At 38.6% G+C, this 22,035-nt stretch overlaps 1 protein-coding gene across 3 annotated transcripts in view; it reads right to left on the bottom strand.

The window, feature by feature from the left end:
* LOC131221730 (G-type lectin S-receptor-like serine/threonine-protein kinase At4g03230) overlaps positions 1 to 21,088 on the bottom strand; it is an 80,740-nt gene extending 59,652 nt beyond the window's left edge. Inside the window, exons 1-8 of one of the 3 annotated variants that reach the window (XM_058217037.1) lie at positions 19,767 to 21,086; positions 18,240 to 18,350; positions 17,538 to 17,728; positions 16,550 to 16,760; positions 16,155 to 16,392; positions 15,887 to 16,037; positions 15,265 to 15,594; positions 14,948 to 15,084 (exon numbers count right to left, since the gene is read on the bottom strand). In XM_058217037.1, coding sequence (XP_058073020.1) covers positions 15,283 to 15,594; positions 15,887 to 16,037; positions 16,155 to 16,392; positions 16,550 to 16,760; positions 17,538 to 17,728; positions 18,240 to 18,350; positions 19,767 to 21,021 — 2,469 coding nt within the window. In that variant the 5' untranslated portion in view covers positions 21,022 to 21,086 and the 3' untranslated portion in view covers positions 14,948 to 15,084; positions 15,265 to 15,282. The other 2 variants (XM_058217036.1, XM_058217040.1) reach the window with 2 other exon arrangements.
* Positions 21,089 to 22,035: the final 947 nt, after the last annotated feature.

A 22,035-nucleotide genomic window follows, 5' to 3' on the forward strand; every position in this document is an offset into this window, starting at 1 on the left:
CCAATGCACAAGGTGGGCTTCACCATGACGATCACCTGGAAATAAAATCAAGCCAGTCCGCTCTTTGAGTAGGCCCCACAACCAAAATCAACGAACGACACTACAACAAAAGGTAGCATTGCCAATGCATTTTTGTCGGTGGCCAACATTTACCACTGACGCTATAAGAATCGGGTTTTGAGCAAGGAACTTCTTTTTACCTTTATGGTAAAATGAGTTTCTTTTGTATCTTTATTGGTGTTTTTATTGGTAAGGTTTTATTTTATTTTATTAATTTTTTGGTTGATTTAGGTAAAGGCTTGGATTACCAAAGCTTCAAAGAGTATATCATCATTTTGGAAGGTCCGTGAAAAGAACTTAGGTGAGCCCTTTTACCTTTTGGCATTGTTTTAACAACGGTTTGTTTCTGGACTCAAATCATTGTTTTTGGTTAGGTTACAATGCAGGTGATTCTGATTCGGATGAGTCAAAAGGCGATTTGAAATAAAGATCAATAAGATATGTTTTATTTAAACGGAAGAGTGTAGGTGAGTTAAATTTCTTTCGGATCTATCATGGTGTTGAAATTGCTTGACAAATCATGATTACAAATTTTCAAATTTTATATGTTTTGGTTTATGCAAACTCATGGTACAAGGAAGCCATCCCTCGAGTTCTTTGTTCCATCATTTTAATGCAATAATGTCATTTCTTGAGATCTTTGTTCATTTCATTATTTTAGAAGAAAAAGAAGGAATGAGGAGAGGAGTTATGTAATATACTCCTCTCAAATCCTTTATTTCTAATGATAATCAGTTACAATAGAAATTGTATTCAATGCTTATTACAAGAAATAGTACAGTGCATTTGAGCTAATAACATGACACTCCTTGTGGATGGGCCCCATGGGGTCCATAAAATGTTTTTAGTCATGTAAATGGATCCAAGCTAGTAAGAGGGTCATTAGATTTTTTTTTTAGATGTATGGATATAAAACTTTAAAAGCATAACTTTTTTTTTTTCCATTTCTTCATTAAAACTAATATTCTCAACATTCTTCACTTTTATGTAAGAGATTTGGTCATCATCACCAAAATACAAGTTTCATGACATGGATGCCTCACACCTGAAAAATCTTCCATTAACAAAAAAAAAAAAAATCAGTTTGTTTGACTATCAGGTAGGCCACGTGTACAAAAAATAATAATAACCTAAACCAATAATAATAATTTTTTCATTATAGTGCATTCACAATAGTTATCATTGTGGTTATAGTTATTCATTATGTGACAGGTTTTCAGGTGAGATGAACGAGTTTCAAAACAAAACAGTCTGCGGTTTTGAGAAGCGATCGATTCCCAGGATGTATGTGTCTTTCAGGGGTCATCTGCACCTTGGAAACATACAATGGAAGGTAAGGAAAACCCTCGAGTTCTCTTCTTTGAATCATGATTGGAGTGGCCTGGCCATTTGGACAGGCCGTATTTATGAACCGCTGCTCGAAATTGATGGAGCAGACCTGGATGTGCGTCGGAGCTATCCGGAAGAGCGAGGGTCCCTGGAAGGTGGGAACCACTGTTATGACCATGATGAAGCTGTCCATTTCCTATGGACAGCATTAGAGGGGCCTGACCATTTGGACAGGCCATGTTTATGTATTTGATCGAAATTAATGGAGTAGACCCGAATGTGCGTCGGAGCTATTCGGAAGAGCGGGGTTCCCTGGAAAGAGGGAACCGCTATTATGACCATGATGAAGCTGTCCATTTTTTATGGACAGCATTGGAAGGGCCTGGCATTTATGTCGGATGGCCATATTTATATCTGTATTTGCTTTGCAGGGACCATACCCTTAACCTAAACCAAAACCTAAACTTGAATCTACACCTAATCCTAATCTTAACTCCTTAACCTAAACCTATACCTAAACTTGAAAACCCAAACATAAACCCCATCCCGAACCCAAAACCTAGAACCTAAACCTAAACCTTAACCTATTCTCAATTCCCTAAACCTATGTCTTATAACCTAAACCTAAACCTAAACCTAAACCGAAACCTTAACTTATACCTATAACCTATAACCTAAACCAAAACTCATGACCTAAAACCTTAACCTATAACCTAAACCTCAACCTTAACTTAAACCTATAACCTAAACCTGAACATATAACCTTAACCTAAAACCTAGAACCTAAACCTAAACCTATAACCTAAATGTATTCTCAATTCCCTAAACTTAAACATACACCTAATCCTAATCTTAACTCCCTAACCTAAACCTATACCTAAACTTGAAAACCCAAACATAAACCCCATCCCGAACCCAAACCCGATTTCCTAAACCTAAACCTTAACCTATTCTCAATTCCCTAAACCTATGTCTTATAACCTAAACCTAAACCTTAACTTATACCTATAACCTATAACCTAAACCAAAACCCATGACCTAAAACCTTAACCGATAACCCAAAACCTCAACCTTGACTTAAACCTATAACTTAAACCTATGGGCTAAACTCAATTCCCTAAACCTCAACCTAGACCTAAACCTAAACCTATAGCCTAAACTCAAATCCCTAAACCTTAACCTATAACCTAACCTAAACTTATACTTAAAACCTAAAACTATTCCCAAATCCCAAACCCTATAACCTAAACCAAAACCTAAACCTAAACCTATAACCTAAACTCAATTCCCTAAACCTCAACCTAGACCTAAACCTAAACCTATAACCTCAACTCAAATCCCTAAACCTTAACCTAGACCTAGACCTAAACCTAAACCTATAGCCTAAACTCAAATCCCTAAACCTTAACCTATAACCTAACCTAAACTTATACTTAAAACCTAAAACTATTCCCAAATCCCAAACCCTATAACCTAAACCAAAACCTAAACCTAAACCTATAACCTAAACTCAATTCCCTAAACCTCAACCTAGACCTAAACCTAAACCTATAACCTCAACTCAAATCCCTAAACCTTAACCTAGACCTAGACCTAAACCTAAACCTAAAGCCTAAACTCAAATCCCTAAACCTTAACCTATAACCTAACCTAAACTTATACTTAAAACCTAAAACTATTCCCAAATCCCAAAACCTATAACCTAAACCAAAACCAAAACCTATAACCTAAACCCGAACCCATTCTCAAATCCCAAAACCCAAACCTCAACCTAAACCTAAACCTAAACCTATAACCTAAACTCAATTCCCTAAACCTCAACCTAGACCTAAACCTAAACCTATAGCCTAAACTCAAATCCCAAAACCTTAACCTATAACCTAACCTAAACCTATACTTATAACCTAAAACTATTCCCAAATCCCAAAACCTATTACCTAAACCTATACCTAAACCTAAACCTATAACCTAAACTCAATTCCCTAAACCTCAACCTAAACCTAAACCTCAACCTATACCCTAAACTCAATTCCTTAAACCTCAATCTAGACCTAATCCTAAACCTATAGCCTAAACTCAAATCCCAAAACCTTAACCTATAACCTAACCTAAACCTATACTTATAACCTAAAACTATTCCCAAATCCCAAAACCTATTACCTAAACCTATACCTAAACCTAAACCTATAACCTAAACTCAATTCCCTAAACCTCAACCTAAACCTAAACCTCAACCTATACCCTAAACTCAATTCCTTAAACCTCAATCTAGACCTAATCCTAAACCTATAGCCTAAACTCAAATCCCAAAACCTTAACCTATAACCTAACCTAAACCTATACTTATAACCTAAAACTATTCCCAAATCCCAAAACCTATTACCTAAACCTATACCTAAACCTAAACCTATAACCTAAACTCAATTCCCTAAACCTCAACCTAAACCTAAACCTCAACCTATACCCTAAACTCAATTCCTTAAACCTCAATCTAGACCTAATCCTAAACCTATAGCCTAAACTCAAATCCCAAAACCTTAACCTATAACCTAACCTAAACCTATACTTATAACCTAAAACTATTCCCAAATCCCAAAACCTATTACCTAAACCTATACCTAAACCTAAACCTATAACCTAAACTCAATTCCCTAAACCTCAACCTAAACCTAAACCTCAACCTATACCCTAAACTCAATTCCTTAAACCTCAATCTAGACCTAATCCTAAACCTATAGCCTAAACTCAAATCCCTAAACCTTAACCTATAACCTAACCTAAACCTATACTTATAACCTAAAACTATTCCCAAATCCCAAAACCTATTACCTAAACCTATACCTAAACCTAAACCTATAACCTAAACTCAATTCCCTAAACCTTAACCTAAACCTAAACCTCAACCTATACCCTAAACTCAATTCCTTAAACCTCAATCTAGACCTAATCCTAAACCTATAGCCTAAACTCAAATCCCTAAACCTTAACCTATAACCTAACCTAAACCTATACTTATAACCTAAAACTATTCCCAAATCCCAAGACCTATAACCTAAACTAAAACCAAAACCTATAACCTAAACCCGAACCCATTCTCAAATCCCCAAAACCCAAACCGACACCTAAACCTAAACCTAAACCTAAACCTATAACCTAACCTCAACCTAGACCTAAACCTAAACCTATAGCCTAAACTCAAATCCCAAAACCTTAACCTATAACCCAACCTAAACCTATACTTATAACCTAAAACTATTCCCAAATCCCAAAACATATTACCTAAACCTAAACCTAAACCTAAACCTATAACCTAAACTCAATTCCCTAAACCTCAACCTAAACCTAAACCTAAACCTATAATCTAAACTCAATTCCCTAAACCTCAACCTAGACCTAAACCTAAACCTATAGCCTAAACTCAAATCCCAAAACCTTAACCTATAACCTAACCTAAACCTATACTTATAACCTAAAACTATCCCCAAATTCCAAAACCTATTACCTAAACCTAACCTCTCCCTAAACATATAACCTAAACTCAATTCCCTAAACCTAAACCTACACCTAATCCTAATCTCAACTCCCTAACCTAAACTTAAACCTAAACTTGAAAACCCAAACTTAAACCCAATCCCGAACTTGAACCCGATTTCCTAAACCTAAACCATAATCCATTCTCAAATCCAAAAACCTATAACCTAAACCTAAACCAAAACCAAAACTTATAACCTAAACCCGAACCCATTCTCAAATTCCAAAACCTATAACCTAAACCCGAACCCATTCTCAAATCCCAAAACCCAAACATAAACCTAAACCTAAACATAAAACCTAAACCTAAACCTATAACATAAACTCAAATCCCTAAACCTAAACCTAAACCTAATCCTATAACCTAAACTGAAATCCCTAAACCTTAACCTATGACCTAACATAAACCTATACTTATAACCTAAAACTATTCCTAAATCCCAAAACCTATTACCTAAACCTATAACCTAAACTCAATTCCGTAAACCTCAACCTAGACCTAAACCTAAACCTAAACCTATAGCCTAAACTCAAATCCCTAAACCTTAACCTATAACCTAACCTAAACCTATACTTATAACCTAAAACTATTCCCAAATCCCAAAACCTATTACCTAAACCTAACCTTTCCCTAAACCATAACCCATTCTCAATTCCCGAAAGCTATAACCTATAACCTAAACCTAAACCTAAACATAAACTTAACCTAAACTTATAACCTTTCCTAAAACCTTTAACTTAAACCTAAATATATTCTCAAATTCTTAAACCCAAACCTACACCTAATCCTAATCTCAACTCCCTAACCTAAACCTAAACTTGAAAGCCCAAACCTAAACCCGATCCCGAACCCGAACCCGATTTCCTAAACCTAAACCTTAACCTGTAATCAAGTTCCCAAAAGCTATAACCTATAACCTAAACCTTAACCTAAACCTTAACCTAAACCTAAACCAAAACCTATAACCTAAACCTTAACCTATAACCTAAACTTAATTATAACCTATAGCCTAACCTTAACCTAAACCTATAACCTAAACCTAAACCAAACCTAAACCTATAATCATATGGTGAGACAATTTCTTTTGTGTCAATTTCATTCCTCTTTGAGTTTTTTTTTTTAATTTATTAAGAAAAAAAAAGTGGTTATACGTGATGCACTTCTTTCACTGTCTTTCTTTTCTCTAATGGGCATTCTAATTTATAAATGACATGACTGTTTGTAGGATGATGGAATATACGAAGCTGCTGAAATTCGGTGAAGTCGAGCACATTTCTCTAATGTAGCCAAAGATTTGTATTTTCAGCATTATTGTATTTGTAACTGTAATTGATTGTAATTGTAATTGATTGTAATTGTAATTGAATGAATGAAGGATTGTAATTGTAATTGAATGAATGAATGATTGTAATTGAATGAATGAATGATTGAATGAACAGGTGGTAATTGAATGAACAGGTGATTTAATTTTTTAATGTACAAAATAGCTACAGATACTGACCGTAGCCACTAGTCTGACAGGTGTAGCCTTTTTAATTTTGGAATATTGCTACGGACTTTCAGCTACAAATAATATCCGTAGCTGTTTGAAGTTTTAGCTATAGATATAGTTGCTATGGCATATAGCTACGGATTTAATCCGTAGCCAATAATCAGATAGGTGTAGCCTTTTAAATTTTGGCCTATTGCTACGGACTTTCAGCTACAAATAATATCTATAGCTGTTTAATTTTTTTGCTACAAGGGAAAAGGCTACGGATTTAATCCGTAGCCATAGGTTCCAGACCTATCGTTATGGCACCTACGACGACGGTCGTGTTACGGACTAGCTACGGACTTAATCCGTAGCCTTAGGTCTAAGGCTACGGATTTAATCCGTAGCCTTTGCCCGTTTTTTTGGTAGTGTATTCGAGAATTAGTTGAAGACAAGAGTATTGTGCTAGAATATATTCAAACTGAGAAGCAGCTTGCAGGCATACTGACCAAACAACTCGACATGAATAGATTTTTCAATTTAAAGCATGATACTGGTTTGTGTAATTTTAATTAATCATAGTATTTATGCATTTATTTGTTTTATGTGTATATTTATTAAATGCATAATATGATATTTAAAAAAATCATAATAAATTATTATTTTTTTAAACTTATTTTTTTTTGGTTTCTCAACGGGTCAAGTACATGCTCGAACAGTCGAACCCTCGACGAGTCAAGCACATGCTCGACTGGTCGAGGACTGTGCAATTTCACCCATAAAGGGAAAAAATCATTTTTTTCATTTCATTTCTACATTCTTTTTCGACTAGTCGGTGCTCCTCTCGACGAACCCATCTTCCAAATTTGCTTGTAAGTGGTCATTTTTCGATTTTCTTCAAGTTTTGTATACTTCCTTGCTAGTCAATCTTATATTTGGGGGGTTTTTTTTTTTATATATTGTTTTAAACACTTTTTGTAGTGGGTTTTATGGAAAATCTGATCTACCCACAAGCCATCTACTCTCTTTAGTTATTTCATATGCAATCATTAAATGGAGCATCATATTAAAAGAATAGCAATACGCAAGGATCGTGGTAGCTCGTCATCTCAGCCTACTCCATCTAATGTGAGAACCCTAAGGGGCACCGAAGAAGATTCGGAACAAGTTAGGGATTTCCGCTTAAGAGACATAATTATCGAGCGTAGTGTCAATCTTGCTCACATTACACAACTTGAACTTGTTCCACTTCTTTCAAATATTGGTTGGGATGACATTCTTAGTTGGGGTGGAATGGCTTACCGCTCCATTGTGCAAGCAATGTATGCTTTGATTTGTGATGTGTCTCTAGAAGAGTTTACATTTACGATTAAATTCGTATAAGGGACCTTCACGGTAAATCGCTATACTATCTCAGCATTGACTGAGATTGTCATTGCAGAGGATACAATTCCAATTAATAATTTAACTGATAAAATGAGTCACTCTGAACGGGAAGCGAATACTTATAAATTATGTCGTTTTAATACTAAATGGAAATCTGATAATGCTTTACGTGCTAACCAAATACTTCCAAAATATTGAGTCTTTTGTCAGATTTTTACGTCTAACGTTTATCTTAGATCAGGGAATAAGTTGGAACTTACTCCCTTTATGACTCGTGTCCTACATTCGATTGCATCTGGTATACAAGTCTGTCCTCCTCCTCTCGTATGCTACTTCGTAATTCAATTTCGTCTTCATCTTGGTCATGGTTATATTCCATTTGCCTATCTCATGACATGTATTGCCTTACATTGTAATGTTACCATTCCTACGTATGAGGCACCGAAGTCGGTATTACCATTTAACAACATCAATTTGAATAAGATGAATCTGCAGTTTCTTCTTGGTCAATGAGAAGAAGAGGAGGAAGCACCCGCACCTGAAAACACTTTAATGGATAATATCTTTAATGAACTAGATGAGTTGGATGATCCAGTTGATCTTGATTTTCAGCCTTCTCAGGTTGATGATCGACTTAAATCACTAGAGGAGAAGGTCACTACATTATAGATTGTCATTTGTTCACTACCTACACTACCAAAAATGGATCAAAGGCTACGAATTAAGGTCGTGGTTGCAATGTAGTAAGGGTTGAGGTTATGGTTGTCATGTTATATGGGTCGTTGTTGTAATGTGGCAAGGGTTGAGGTTGTCTTGTTATATGGATCGTGATTATCATGTTATATGGGTCGTGGTTGTCATGGGTCGTAGTTGTCATGTTATATGGGTCATGGTAGTAATGTTATATGGGTCGTGGTTGTCATAGGCCATAGTTGTCATATTATATGGGTCGTGGTTATCACACTTCTTTTATTATCAAATGAAAGGCTAGCCATTAATACCATAGTCTAAGGCCCACAATGGGGTGATCCATTCCATCCACCTTGTTGGCCAGCTCACTGTTGGCCCCAAAAGTCCTGACTTGGGTAGTATCCACTTCTAACAAACATTATATGAGCCTGAAAAGTTTCAATAGTGAGTGTCATTGTCACTATTATTTCTTATTATGTGGCCCACATGAGCTCCAAATCAGACTAATATTTGGGCCCTAGCCCTAAAATGACACGACAAAAAAGATAGGCGGCATGGATTATACACATACATCAATGTGGCCCCCAAGAGTTGGGCCTTGCCCACATTAAAAAAGGTTTCCATCCAAGTCACCTTCTCAGGAGCGAAATAACACGTAACTTTTTTTTTATAAATTTTAAATATGAGATATATTCATTCTGGACAAAAATTACAACATTTTGAGTCTTCCTTCGAAAAAAAAAAAGGACTAAAGGAAGACCTATCGTAAAGGCCGAAAAAAGGGAAAAAAATACAAAAAATGGAAACCGGGGAGTAGGCACAAATTAAATCTTCCTCTCTTTAATCACTCTGAGCCCCACCTTGTCGAGGAAAAGGACGCCTCGCACATGCTGAGGAAGATCAACAGAACAAGAGAAAATTAACCGTGATTGAGACACACTTCCCATTCAAGCAAGGCCGTCCGCCGTGCCATTTCGCTCTCTAAAAATATGGTTGAAATTCACCGATGCAAGCCCACGGAGCCTCTCAATAATGGTTTTCCAACCTTTCTATACCTAGCCAATGTTGGCCCCCTCATTGAAAGCCTTAATCACCATATCTAAATCCGATTCCACTATGATTTGGGAGAAACCTTTCTCTAAGCACAAAAGGATTCCATCATGAACTGCCCTGAACTCAACACCAATGTTTGTCATAAGGCCATAACCTGAAGCAAATCCAAAGATAAAATCCCCCTTGTCGTTTCTACAAACACCACCTCCCCCTACCAGGCCCAGGTTTCCTCTAGAAGAACCGTCAACATTGACTTTAACCCAACCAGTGAGTGGTTTCTGCCATCGGATGACTGTTGGCGCTGATTGTTTATGACAGTAATCTTTAACTGACAAAAGACCGTCCACAGATTGGAGGCACTGGGCGAACCTGGATGTCGCAACCTCCTCCCTGTCACCTGACAACCACCAGAGGACTCTAGCTATTATCGATTGATGGTTCATCAACCTGTCATCGAAAAAAGCTCTATTCCTAGATTTCCATAGCTCCCACAAAATGTACGCGGGGGTGTGCAGATGACGTTTCCCCTGTTTTCTCATGCCAGCGCATAACTTCTTCCGCACTCTAAACCGTATAACTACTAACTACTGATTTAAGAACAAAGGCATTTTAGTCTGAGAAATTTTCCAAAGCTTGTTAGAAAGCCACCCTGGGAAAAGGTTGAATCCTTTAGGGGGTACTTGGCGCATGGGTTTAAAGGGGATTATGTGGGAGTGGATTTTAAGAACTCATGGATCCTTGCAACATCCAGTTTGGGACTCACATCGGGTATGAGTTGTAAAGCCCTTTCTTGTAATTGGGGCAAGGGATTTCTGCAATCTTGCTTTGGTTTTTTGTGGGCATTACTATACCATTGATTTATATGGTGTGGTCCATATAAACTCTACATCCATCTCATTTTTGGGCCCATCCCATAAAATGATGTCGCAAAATGAATGGATGGTGTGGATATAACACATACAACGTAATGGGGTCCGCATAACTGGGTGATGTCAACGCACCACTAGGGGTGCTGGTTTATAGTAATTCCAAACGGACGCGGTTTGGCTTGTGTCAAGTGACTAGTGATCGGTGCTATGTGGACCCCACCATGATGTATGTGTTTTATCCACGCCGTCCATCCATTTTGAAATATAATTTTAGGGCTTGATCCCAAAAATGAGGTAGATATAAATCTCAAGTGGACCACACCATGGGAAAACATTAGTGATTGAATTCTACCATTAAAAACCTCATAGGGCAACTGTAATGGTTATTTGACATCTAACCGGTTGACTAGGTCATAAAGACTTGGATGAAGGGAAAAATATATATATCAGCTTGATCCAAAACTTTTGTAGCCCCCAAGAAGTTTTTAATGGTGGCTGTTCAACCAGCACTGTGTCGTCCACTTGAGATTTGGATCAAACTCATTTTCGTACTCATTACATAAAATGATATGGAAGAATAGTTGGATGGCATGGATGAAACACATACATTATGGTGGGCCCACGGAGCACCGACCGATAGTAACAGGGTGAGTACCCAATCCGTTTCCACTCCCGACTTGCTAATTTCATGTACTCTCTTCCGATTCCAGACTGACATGATGGCTCCAAATCATGGGATTTTAAGAGTATAGCTGACACCACGTAATTATTACATTTTTGCTAACGGCATCCCATGTAACCGAACCAATCCGATGCACCAAACGCTACCTTAGGAATCTGACCCCACAACGTTGCCGTACGGTCAAAATCCCATTAACTTGGCATTTGTCGTGATCAGACTTGTCAAAATCCCATTAATTTTGTATTTGTCGTGATCTGGGATTTTTTTTCATGGCCATAATCACAACACGTGGCATCTATACGGAATTGCATCCACGGGAAGGTAAGCTTTCTTGACAGATTTTTTTTTTTTTTTTAAGTCATTAATGGCCAAAAGATTTGCGGTGCAGTTCTGGAGAGATGGGGCAGTAGTATCACGGGAAGTGGAGTGCCTGGTGTACTACACGCTACCAATCACATCACCTCAAAATATGTATTTATTATGTCCACACCGTCCACTCATATTTTAAAATCATTTTAGATCTTGAATGCAAAATTAATTTATATCCAAAGCTTAAGTAGATCACACCACGAATAAAAAGTGAGACAATAATTTTTATCATTAAACATTTTTAAGGAAAGCCATTGTAACATTTATTTTCCATCCAGTCCGTTGATAAGGTCACATGGATATTATATTGATCCAAACTTCTGTAATCTTAAAAGGTTTCGATGATGGTAGACGTTCAATCCCCATTGCTTTTTGCAGTGTTGGTCCACTTGATATTTTGATGTCTTATTTTTAACCTCAACCCTTGGGACGAGCTCACCAAATGAAAGGAGGGTTGGGATGTAATGCATATCTCGTAATAAGACCCGCATAACCTGAAGACGTCAACACACACTTTGATTTCCGAGCTGGAAGCGGACTGTGCCACACACCACGGACGCGGATTGGCCCCCTGACGGTGACAGTAGCGAGATAGCTATTGGACAGCACTTGGACACATTTGTTTTAACATGATATATTTGTTTTACCGTTTATCTACTTTTTCAGTTCCTTAAGGTCACGGGCAAAAGATTAAGGTAGATCCAAATCTAAAATAGGCCACTCTAAAAATTATAAAAAAAAAAAAAATTATATTTTTTAAAAAAACAATGGTAATTAAACCTCAACCATTAAAAAATACTTCCTAGAGCTCACTTTAGTATATTTGCTATCTAACCAGTTTATTAGGTCACACAGGCCTCTATGATGGGAAAAAACAATACCAACATCATCTAAAACTTTGGTGTCCCCAATAAGCTTTTAATGGTATGCTTTCAATCACTGCTTCTTGTGGTGTGGTCATAAGAAGTTTGGATATGCATCCTTTTATAGCTAACAAGATAAAATGATTTAAAATAATAAATGTACTGCATGGATGAAACATATGCATCAACCACCATCCAGTAACTACGGTCAAGTAGGGAATAGTCGTCAACACACCACCCACCTCGTGGCGTGTTCACAAGGCAAAGTTCTGTGAGCCTCACAATGATGTGTCATCAACACACCACCCACCTCGGTGGCGTGTTAACAAGGCAAAGTTCTGTTGCCCCCACAATGATGTGTTATATCCGTGCTGTCCACCTATTTTGTGAGATTATTTGACATAATTTCAAAGATATGAGGCATAGTTAAGCCTCAAGTACACCAAACCACAAAAAGGCAGTGGGGATTGAATCCCTTCCATTGAAAACCTTCTAGGGTTAGATAAGTTTTGAATTAAGCTGACATATGTGTTTTCCCTTTACTTAGATCCGTGTGATCTTATGAATAGGTTGGATGGAAAATAAACATCTGGTGGTCATAAGGTCTCGACTGTGAGTGTCATTGTCGCACTGCTTTTTGTGGTGTAGTCCACTTGGAGTTTTAACCTTATTTTGGATCATGCCATAAAATAACCTTGCATAAAGGGGTGGACTGTGTGGATATAACACTCATGGTGGGCCCACAGAACGTTATCACGTCAACACACCACCAAGTTGGCGGTATTCAGCTTCCGCCTCTTCATGATTTGTGGATGTATTCAGCTTCCCGTGAAATGAAAAATTATATTATACGTGGCCCAAAGCTTATGTTTTCAAATGTTACAAGTGGGCCCAATGGTTGGATAATCCATACCGTTGGTATATTGAGTCCCACTGTTAAATGACCAAAAAAACTGCAACGTGAAAATGACCGAAGTTAGGACTTTTATCTGTTGAATGTGTACCGTTATTGTATTTATCTTCTCAATTATCTACCTGCAGACAGGGCATAATCTCTTAGACTGTAAGATCACGACAGTTGAATGTGGACTATTGTTGTATTTCTCCTTTTTTAACTTCATAACCGGCTGTCGATTAGCTCCCACGATCAATAGGTGAATTTGTTGTATGGAGGAAAATTTCCAGTCGTGGCCCATTCTCAGTGGGAGACTATAGACCAATAGTTTGGATTACCTACCCATGGCTCACTTTCATAATTAATGCCTATGGTGTGCAAAAGATACGTGGCTGGGTGAGTCGGGCTAAAAGGGAAGAAGTGTGCTCCACCGGTACCAGCATGGAACTAGCCCACATCGTGTATCTCATCCAAACCATCAATCCAACATATCTCCTACATGTTATCCCTAAGGTCAGGAAATTTAAAGCATACAAAACTTGTGTGGACTACAGCACAGGGAGTAAGTTGGGAAGGGAGACTCACTCCTGATTTTATCCAGAGCCCACATGAGTTGTAAAACAGCTGATTTTTGTTCTAACTGATTGTTTAGGATAATGTGAGGTGACCCAACTAATGGATGATGGAGCAAGAAATCAGGTGGATCCCATCTTGCTGATTTTTTTGGGATCCCTCTGTTCGGACACCAATCCATTCCGGACCGGCTACACTGGTGGCGGAATAGACCTCTCCCATCCAACAGCAAATCAACCATCCTTCGGCTTTTCCCTCTTTTCTATCTTTGGGAAATTTGGAAAGCCAGAAACGGATCTAGATTTGATGACCACTCGATCCATATTCCAGCTGTCCTCCAAAGAGCGAAACAGTGGATTGATAACCTGCGCAGCGGTTGAGCAAACTATTTGTCATCGTGAAATGGATCAATCATAGAGAGGGAGCGTTTAAGTTGAACATGGATGGGTCAGCTCTTGCCAATCCAAGGCCTGCAGGGGGTGGCGGGATCTGCAAGGACAACCACAACAACATAGTATTGGCGTTTTCATCGTGGTATGGAAATGCGTCCAACAATATGGCTGAAATGCTGGCTTTGTTTGAAGGTATGGAATTGGGTGTCAATCTCAAAATCGACATGAATGTGTTAGTCGAATCCGATTCCAAATGACTGATAGACTGTATTATGGGCAAGTCCAATCCCACTTGGATTTGGAGGTATTAGTTGGACAGGATCAAGACGCTTGGAAGAAGCGGTAACTTTTGCTTCTCTTATATCCCTAGGGAGGCGAATGGGCCAACAGACGGCCTGGCCAAGGAAGGAAGTATAAAGCAAGTGAGTAGCTTATTCCAGGACTCGTCAAATCTTCCTTCCCTAATCAAAGGTAGAATGGTTCTGGATAAAGTTGGGTTAGACTCATTTAGGGTGCTTCGCAGTAAATCTTTGAATAGAATTTGATAGATAGGCCCCCCCATTTTTTATTTTTTATTTTTCTAGTTGGCCCTATCCAAATGGCCTACGTGTATCCAAATAATAATAATAATAACAAAAAAAAAACTTAATTAATGAGGTAGCTTAATAAAAATTTGATTAGGAAAAAAAAGAAAAGAAAGCTAGTATTTAGATATCACCAAGAGCGTTCCAACAATATATTATATGCACTAAACAGGTGAGCAGTGGCAAAGTTATTCCATCAGAAGCTATATTGCTTATTTAGGTCTTTGATCAAACTTTCTAGTCCAATTTCTTTCAACCGTAACCGTCCATGTGATTGTTCTTGACTTTATCCTACATCAAAAAGTCATTTTGATGGGTTATTTCCACCTAGTCCTGCAAATAAATGAATGGTTGAAAATTAAAGGTCGTGTCCACTTAGTCGGACAAATAAATGAAGGGTTGAATATTAAAAGTCCAATTGTCCAATAAAATTAAATGGCTGCGAGGACCAACCTGCACACAATTTTATGGAAATATACATGGTATGGTTTGAAAATTTATGCTACATCTTACCGAGCCAAAGTGATAAAACTATGGCCTGGCCTCCAGCTTGGTAATCGTTAAATCATTTATAGAATGATTCCTGGATGCATTGGATGATGGATCGACAGCAAAGGAGCCCCTACTTCTTGAAAAGGCTGGTTTCTTCGGTGATGGTGGTGTTGTGATTCCATTATCCAACATGGAGACAACAGAAGACATGCTTGGTCGTTCGCCTGGGTCTTCTTGGACGCATAAGAGCCCCACATGGATGCACCTCTCGATTTCGTTTGTGATATGTGAACTGGCTATGGATGGATCCGTCAGCTCGGTGATCTTACCTTCTTTCCATAGTTTCCATGCCTGAAGAATTAAAATCCACCATCAACATCATCGAAATCTCATGTTTAGAGGGAATGATAAACTAGAATCAGCCCAGAATGGAAAACAGTGTGCAGACATGTTTCCATTCATGAAAAATGGGAATCATCGGTGAACTGGGCTACGCTGAAGCATGTCCAAGTCCAACATGAGCTAAGGCCCTCAACCAGCCCAAACCAAATTGCCACCCGAGAAAATGCATTAGTAAGCAATATGCAGAGATCACAAATTCAACTTATCAAGAGGAAAAAAAATAATCTTGCATTGTACTTACATATCCTAAAGGATTCAACCACTGATAGTTGGGACAAAAACCTGAGTTCCTCTTTCCGGTCACGATTTCTAACAGTAACACCCCGAAGCTATATACATCGGATTTCTCTGAGAAATGACCCGCCAATGCATACTCCGGAGGCATATAGCCACTGCAGAAATTTGTGCAACCAAACTAATTAGAAAATTGGTCAAGTAATAAGCATCATTTGTGGTGTTTATGCATACACACATTTGATTGCATGTGGGCTTCTACAAATGGTACTTACTATGTTCCCATGATTCTATCAGTATTCGCTTCAATCTGGTTTCTTCCAAAAATCCTAGCTAAACCAAAGTCTGATATTTTGGGGTTCATTTCACCATCCAGTAGAATATTGCTGGCTTTTAGATCTCGATGAATGATTCTCAACCTTGAATACTTGTGAAGATAAAGAAGCCCTTGAGCAATACCTTCGATAATGCAGAAGCGTTTTCCCCAATCTAGTTCTGATTTTTGGGTTGGATCTGGTGGATATTCTTTGTTAGAGATTTTGATTGAAGAAGAATTTAAAAATAAAAATAAAAGGATGATATAAATAGACATGTGCTCCCAGAGCATTGTTTACTAAATCAAGTGAAATTTAGATTTTCCTTTGTCATGAGATGAGTAAGAGGAGCAAACCAAAAAGAAGTTTATCCAAGCTTTTGTTGGGCATGTATTCATAGACCAATATCTTTTCTTCCGCATGGATGCACCAACCCAACAGCCTAACAAGATTCTTGTGTTGGAGTTTCGCAATAAGTTGTACTTCATTCTTGAACTCCTCCAAGCCTTGACCAGAACTCTTAGAAAGTGCTTTTACTGCTATTTCTTGACCTTCTGTCAACTTTCCCTGAGGAAAACATGCATCACTCTTATTAATCTGCTTTGTAATCACTAAATTCTTTTTCCTTTTCTTGGGCCCTTTATTTCCATCCACATTTCTTTACAAACACCCATTTATTATAAGCATTGCCAATATATTGTAGAAATTTTGGAAAAGAAGAAGAATAAGATGTATCCATAAAAAAGGATAGCCTTTTGTTTGTTTGTTTTTTTTTTTTTGGTTTTCTCACAACACCAGAATCTATATTCATGAGAGGAAAATTACAATTTTGGGCGGGCACCACAAAAAAACAGTGCCACACCTATCATATATGCCAAACCGACTCAAACTAAATAATTGAAAGAAACAAAAACCCCCCAAACAACGTGACCCGGAGCTTCCAGAGACCTCGCAAAACTGCATATAGAATTCCGCCATGAAAACTCCAGCAAGCAAAATAAAAGCTGCACTAAGGCTACCAAGAGAAACACCAGGCAAATAAAAAAGGATAGCTTGAAGACTCCATTGAGCTTTTACTTGACTCAACTCGGTATGTAATAAGTAAATTGAAAGTGTTTGAGTTAGAACATATATAAAATTGTTGAAAGAAACAACTAAAAATCCCATGGTATGAGGACTAAGTCACACCCACAAGTTTCCCAGTGAATCTTCTTGAAATCATGCAGAGCCGAGGCAGCTGAATTTTAGCACTACAAGGGAAGTAAATGTCTATCACCCATTTTTCCCCAACTTACTAATTCGGTCATGGTGTTTTAAGTTTATGGATAGGAAATTGGACATTACCTTGTAAACAGGACCAAACCCACCTTCCCCAAGCTTATTTGCCGAAGAGAAGTTATCTGTAGCAGCTATAATGCTAGCGAAACTGAATAGTGGTACTTCTGGAATGTACTCCCCATTTAAAAGTGTACTATCGCCGGTGAACTCATAATTATCTCTTTCGCCGAATGCTGCAGTATTTGTACCTCTCCTCCCTAAATGACACTGGTTTAGTACCTTTAAGATTAACAAAGAACATATTAAATCTCTGAAATGCAAGGAAGGTTCAACATCCTTACTTCAGGGGATTAGTCTATTGAGGAACTATACGACCCTTAAGAAGAGGAAATTTAGTCCCTCATGAAAGTGGTAACCATGGATCAATGATCTAGACAATTGTTTATCAGCTCCAACTAGGGACGGACGATGTTGCAAAAGTTACCTTCATTTGATAGTCCTGTCCTTTCAGATTCTGGGCTTCAAATAGGTGGTGAAGAAGACAAATCCAACAATGGTTCATGTCTAACCCAAAAAGAGACAGAATTTTTCAACATTTGAGATTTTTTGGGGCACAGTTCATCCAGGGCAGGAGCCAGCAAACCAGTGGCTTGTATCAGTGAAACATTTTCTCCACTTGAACGTGAAAACCTAGTCATGCTATGCTTATCAACTGCTACGTGTACATATAATTTCTCTAAAATGGTGATCCAAACATACTAGAATTACCTTGTTTCTCGAGTCTCTTCCATGAAAAATAGCCAAACATTCCCAAAACAAGCATGGCAGTACCAATTGGGGGTAGTATAATTGGAAGCAAAGGATTACTCTTACTTCCATCTGCAATGAAAGGGAAAACTATTAACCACCTCATTAGAAATCTGTCTCAACCTACCTTCCATTCAATGATTGAGGTTATGGCAAGATGTCACATGATCCTTCCTATTGTGTTCAGGTGCAAATTCATCTAGACCTCAACTAGGCCAACTTGTGATTGCATATGGCCCTGGAATTCCCTGATCAAATGGTCACAACAACATAATTAGGACTTGCAAAATGGATGGCAAGACCCATTTTGCAAGTAATATATTATTGGATGGTTATAATAATCTGATTAGTATTGTTCTTTCCAGATCATAGGTGGTTCTTGCCCATTGTTTGGTAACATTATCATCACCATCTTTGCCATCCTCCTATCAATTTAGGGCGAACTTCTGAATGAACGAAAATGAAAAACTACAGTACCAATGAAGCTTGAAAGAGAGTGAAAATTCTGGCCAGCACATATTCAGTCAAAAACAAAGTAACACTACACATGCGAACACGGTACACATGCAGGTCGTGGGACAAACTATCCCCTTATTGCATATTTACTGTCCTGAAATCAGGTTGGCCCACTCATCAAGAGACAAATGCGGGTGAATGTAGACAGTCATTCTGTCGGAACATGTGTTGGCCACCCGTGTAATGGTTAGAATGAATTTTTTACCCAACAATTATTTAATATGGAGACCACCCCATTAATTTTCTGGATCCTTCCACGTGTTGTGTTGGCATATGTGATGAGGTTGCACTTGGTTTTGTGAAGACTACCCGTGAGCCTCCCCTATTATTTCGATTTATGATGAGCATGTTCATGAAGTATTTGATGAAATGCTCAAAGCAAAAGAAGGTAACGAATATAACATGGAATTTAATGATAATGTACCAATTTATGATAAAGATATCTATGAAGTTCTTGATGAAATGATCAGACCAAATGAAGGTAAAGTGAATGAACACCACATTAAATTGGATGATGACAAGCCAATTTATGATGAATTTGCCTATGAACTGCTCGATCAAATGACCGGAGCAAATGAAGATGAAAGTCTTGCTATTTGTAGAGTTTTGGCCTTTTTAAAGCATCCGGGAACAATTTCTTGTATACTTGTATCTTTTGTACATAGTGCACATGCGGTAGCAAGTTATGTAGTGACATCATAAATAGTGGAGTGTTAAAATTTTAGTTTCCAAAGAGATGATATGGACAATCTTCACTGAAAAGTGGAGGAACCTTGCAAAATATCATGGTTCAAAAAGGAGAAAAGGAAAACAAACCATGGTGAATCATCAGACTACACCATCAACTACCGATTCGCTAGTGGGTGTGACTAACGGTGAAGTGTGAACTGACAGTGGGTGTACTAACAAGCTAACAAAAAAAAAAAAACAAAGAAAGCTCGTGTGGGAAGTCCGAAGAGATCTCAGACCTACCGAATTCGGAGCCAGCTAGGCGTATGTTGATATCAGGAGCCCTTTCAGAACCCTCGACAAGATCAATCAAATCCCCAATCCAAATCAAGCATTTCCAAAGAACTGGGTCCGTCATATTACTGTAAGCATAAGCCGTGCAAGAACAGTTTCTGCGGCATTGTAGTTCACAATCTCTCATAGTCATGTTTCCTAATGATATTGAAAAATCAGGCAATTTCATTCTTTCTAGCTTCATAAATCCATCTCCCATCTCACATTCCAATGGCTTTCGCCTCACACAACCTCCAGACCATGTCCCCATATCCCAATCTTTCAGAATTTTTGGCTCAAATCCTTTCAAACACCTACAGATTAACGTTGAGATTCTGTGATCACAGCTAGCAAATGGACCGCATTGGGCATAATTCTCACATGTATTTGTCGGAAATGAGCTAACCTTATCCCACTTCTTGGAATCTTCCTCCCACATCAGCCCCTCGACTAGCCCAGTAGAAGCCAAAACGTACCTTGCCATGACCACCCCGCCTGTGAGAGTAATTGTGAAATAGGTCTCCTCGTTGTTCGTTATAATAGCATGGTAGAGTACATAGTTTTTTCCAAGCACTGTGACAGTTGCTCCCAACTGCAAAACATTACCTCTCCAATACCTGTCCGATTTTCTCAGCATGATCAGCTGGCGTGGTGTGTGAGGGTCGATACCTAATGAAAATTCTCCCGGTGTTGGGTCATCGACATCTTTCCACGACAAAATGAATGTACTTTCGCCGGTTTTTAGGTTGACCGGTAGTTTCATTCCGGGGAGAAAGGAACCGAAAGGATCGTCGAAGCTCTGCCACAAGACCGACTGATCAGCATATCTCAAAACAAGATTACCATCATCCATGAGAATTGCAGTAGTACTTCTTCCAGCCTGAGTCAACACATTCGATGACCAAATGATGTTTTTGGTTCTACCCAAGATGACGAGATTCCCATCTCGGGTAATCGTAAGAACTCCAGAGGAATCCGTAAGTGGGTTTTCTCTGTTGGCGACCCATACGACCGTTTGATTGGAGATTTTGTGATACCAAATCCCCACATAGCAGTTTGTGGAATTATAAGGCGTGAAGAAGCCTAGTGAGAAAATTCTACCCACAGATGTTATGGTCTGGTTTGCAGTGACAGATTGGCCTAGGGTTATCTTATCTTCCCCGGTGCAAGTAAGCAGATAGAAGGATGATAAGATGACTAATTGAATGGAGAAGGGACCCTCCATTGATGTCTTTGATTTGTTTCCTTTGAACGTTCATCTTGATATTATTCTTCTTTACCGGGGAGGCGGATTGCCTGCGAACCCAGCACCACATAGCAGGGGTTGCCTGGTGTGAAGACTGACCTTGGGGCCCACCTTGATGTATGTGTTACCCGGGTAATAGGTCAGTAGGTGTTGCCCTGACAGTAAGGCCCACCTTGACATATGTGCTGTATATTCAGGCCGTTGGGGAAGACCATCACCCGCTAACGTATTACCTGGGTAACACCAAGTCTACCCCTTGTTGCCCTGGGAAACGGATTGGCTATTCCCCGTGCCATCAGCCCGGTGGCTGGTGGTTGGTGTTCTGTGGGCCCCAATATGATGTATTTGTTTCATCGATTACGTTCATCCTAAAAATGAGAGGGATATAAATCAACAATAGTGATTGGATATATATCCACCATTAAAATCATCCTAGGCCCACTATACTATTTATTTGACATCCAATTTGTTGATTAGTTCATATAGACCCAAATGAAGGTAAAATAAAAATAAAAATCAGCTTGATCCAAAACTTTTATGGGTCCCAAAAAGTTTATAATGGCCAACATTCATTCAACACTTTTTACTGTAATGTGGTCTACTTGAGATTGGGATATGTATCGTAAAATGATCTAGAAAAATTGATGGATGGCATGGATGATACTAGTACATCATTTTGGGGTCCACAGTACACCGACCACCAGCTATGGGTGTTTCCGTTGCCCGACAGTAGGTAACACCCACTAACGTGGTAATCAGAAACACTTAATCTGCTCCATGTTACCCTGGCCACGTGGCCACATTGATATATGCGTTGTATGGGAACGTATTGGCTACTTCCCTTGCCACCAGCCAATGGCTGGTGGTCAGTGCTCCGTGGAGCCCATCATGATGTATGTGTTTCATCCATGCTGTCCATATATTTTTCCAGATTATTTTATGGTATGAGACCAAAAATGAGGTATATCACAATCTCAAGTGGAGCACATTACA

The sequence above is a fragment of the Magnolia sinica genome, chromosome 12 (assembly GCF_029962835.1).
Source record: "Magnolia sinica isolate HGM2019 chromosome 12, MsV1, whole genome shotgun sequence".
Taxonomy (NCBI): domain Eukaryota; kingdom Viridiplantae; phylum Streptophyta; class Magnoliopsida; order Magnoliales; family Magnoliaceae; genus Magnolia; species Magnolia sinica.